The following is a 2,774-nucleotide window of genomic DNA, read 5'->3' as shown; positions in this document are numbered from 1 at the left end:
ACAATGAATGATCATTATTTTCACCAAATGTATTGTGTAGATGTCACTATACCTCTATGTTTGTGTTGAAGATACAATGGAGATATCTTAATCATGGCTGCCCGGCGGAGGTCTCTTGTTGTACACGCACAATTTTCTTAGCAAAAACGCTGGAATGACCACAAAGAAATCTATGGTGAAGAGGATGCGGTAACACTGTACACTTATCTATTCATACAGCAACTTTGATGTTATCACAAATCGCTCTTCTTCATTTACACCACTATGTAAACTTTCAAACAATTCATAACACGTCATAATGAGAATTATATCTTGCGATAATGAAACATAATATCATAAACCCGGTAAATGAATTTATGACGGAGAACAGGTGGAGTTATAACATCGCAAATTTGTAACGAAGCAAATTAGGCATAAATAGATTGAAGAAAATAACGTATCATATCATTTCAACCCAAGCGAATGAATGAATAGAGAAATTAAGATAAAGAGTGAGAGAGAAAGCACACTGGTGAAGAAACACAAGGATAAAAACAACACAGCACAGTTTTTGCAATCTGCTGCAACAAAGCAGAAACATTTTGGCACAATCCAACCACTGAGTCCATTGACTATTATATTTGTCCCGGCCACCTTAGTATAGGAGTATAGGAAGGTCTAGGATTAAACAGTTGAGGAGGGCGTCTCCATGGACGCAAGAGGAGTTTGATTCGTGGGTTGAGTGCCACCGGGGGTGTCTGATACGGAGTCGAATACGGTCTTGAGACTGCGTCTCGGGATCGACGCGAACATTTCCCGCACAGCTTTCCTGAAGTTCGCATTCCTGGCTGCGTAGATGAATGGGTTCGCGCACGAGTTCACGAAGGCGAGGAGAACGAAAGACCTATAGAGCGGACTGTAGAGGAATGATGGAGCTATCCAGCCGACGTTGAGCGCGAAGTAGCAGATCTGATCGGGCGTCCAGCACACGACGAACGTGATCACGACGATGGCGAACATGTTGATGATCTTTCGGCGTGACCTCGCGCGGCGCAGTTGGGCTTGAGTCGGCTGCGAAGCGGTCGGGCAATGATGCTTCGCCACGCCGGGCTGGACACATTTCTGGACCCGGTTGAGGGCTCTGATGGTGGTGGTGTGAGCAAATGTCATCACAACGACCGGTATGACGTACTCAAGCAAAAACACCAGAGTTCCAACCAGTATCTGGACACCCATATTTGGATATCCGAAGACGCACTGGTTGTCGCGGAAGAAAACGACAAATGGAACCGGCGCATTGATGATGACAGATGTAACCCAGATGCCGATTACGTATCTCACACTTTTCTCGGGGGAGAAGATCCTCTGGAAGGCGTAGGGATACTTCACAGCCACGAATTTCTCCAGAGAAAGCGTGGTCAGCGTGAAGATGGACGAGCAAATAGATATCCACATGAAAAGAGACGAATGGACGATGCGACAGAAGAGTTGAGAGCCGATCGAGTCCGGCAGAGTGTTGACCCTGGCATGGGGGATCAAGAAGACCGACGTGAGAAAGTCGGCCACGGCCAAGGCAGCGATCAAGGTGTCGGTCGAGCAGCGCTGGCGTTTCGGCCGCAGCAGGACCAGCATGACGACGAAGTTCCCCGCAATGCCCACCACGGACAGGATCAGCTGAAGCACATTCGCCCAATTCCAAGATACCGCTGACCACGTCCATGACGCAGACACGCTGATGTTACTCTCCGCCAACATTCTGGGGACTCAGATGATTGGACTCCAAACACAAATGAGTTCTCTTCGGCACTGCTAAGTCCCTCACACTGCCTTGAACACCGGCACGCAAAAGCTTTTAATCGTCCTATTTCTATTGATACAACTCATGTTAGAGTATATGTGACTATGTTCGGATTTCCTCTTGGCACGCACCTCTAAAATTCAAGTTCAGCAGGCGACAGCAGTGATCTGAGTACCTCTCCTGGGTATTTCCCGCCATTAAAATGATAATGTCCATCTGTTGAAAAAAAATCCACTTGTAGCTCCGAATGACAGTCAAAGAGGACTCAGAATCGGCGCACCAATCACACGACGGTATGTGATGCCTGCATGCTGTTCGTATAATAATATGATATTATCCTATCCAATGACTGCCGCATACACATGTGCAGGAAATAGACACAACGGATATGCAACGTCTGTGTGGGCGTGGAGACAGATGCATGAGATTTTATAGTACACTTGAATGTTACGCCTACCAACGTACACTTCAATCACCTTCCTTCTTTTACATCTTATTCAATCTCAAAAAAGACAAAATGTCACAGCAGCCCAGCTATAAAACCAAGACTGAAGGCATCATAGGAGGGAACTGCCGAGTTTCACACTTCCAAGCCAGACACTTGGCTTCCTTTCTCACGGTGTCCTTCCCAATTAAAAAACAAGAAAAAACAAAACAAAACAAAAAGTTACTCACCTCATATTGCATTGTGATGGAAGCAAAACAAGATGAAACTGGAGTTTCATATTTTCTCCCCTTTTGTGTGTTTCCTAGTTGCACTTCCTTCCAAAGACCAAACCTATTATAGGTGATAAACGGAACATTACATTGTTTTCCTTCTGTTAAAGAGCGAAGAGGAAAAACATTCCAGTCTAGGGTAACATCGAAAGAGAACTCTCTTTATGGCTCCTTCAGCAGACGTGGATGAAAATCGAATTGACATAATTATCTCATGTACAAGTATAGAGGCAGTGCATCTTTTTTTCAGTCTTCTTTCAAAAGAAAAAAAAATGCCTTC

At 45.1% G+C, this 2,774-nt stretch overlaps 1 protein-coding gene across 1 annotated transcript; it reads right to left on the bottom strand.

Annotated features, from left to right (window-relative positions):
* Positions 1-663: 663 nt before the first annotated feature.
* On the bottom strand, positions 664-1,734 carry LOC139725703 (galanin receptor 2b-like). Its single transcript, XM_071636785.1, has one exon. The coding sequence runs from the start codon at positions 1,732-1,734 to the stop codon at positions 664-666; it is 1,071 nt and encodes a 356-aa protein (XP_071492886.1).
* Positions 1,735-2,774: the final 1,040 nt, after the last annotated feature.

This window comes from Diadema antillarum, unplaced genomic scaffold (assembly GCF_040938485.1).
Source record: "Diadema antillarum isolate AM-2024a unplaced genomic scaffold, OU_Dant_1.0 seq00000054_RagTag, whole genome shotgun sequence".
NCBI classification, from domain to species: domain Eukaryota; kingdom Metazoa; phylum Echinodermata; class Echinoidea; order Diadematoida; family Diadematidae; genus Diadema; species Diadema antillarum.
Note: the sequence above shows the minus strand (reverse complement) of the source record. Positions and strands in the feature narration are given on the sequence as shown.

Excerpts from the sequence above, each read along its gene's own strand:
- LOC139725703 (XM_071636785.1), bottom strand. The coding sequence starts at position 1,734 with ATGTTGGCGGAGAGTAACATCAGCGTGTCTGCGTCATGGACGTGGTCA.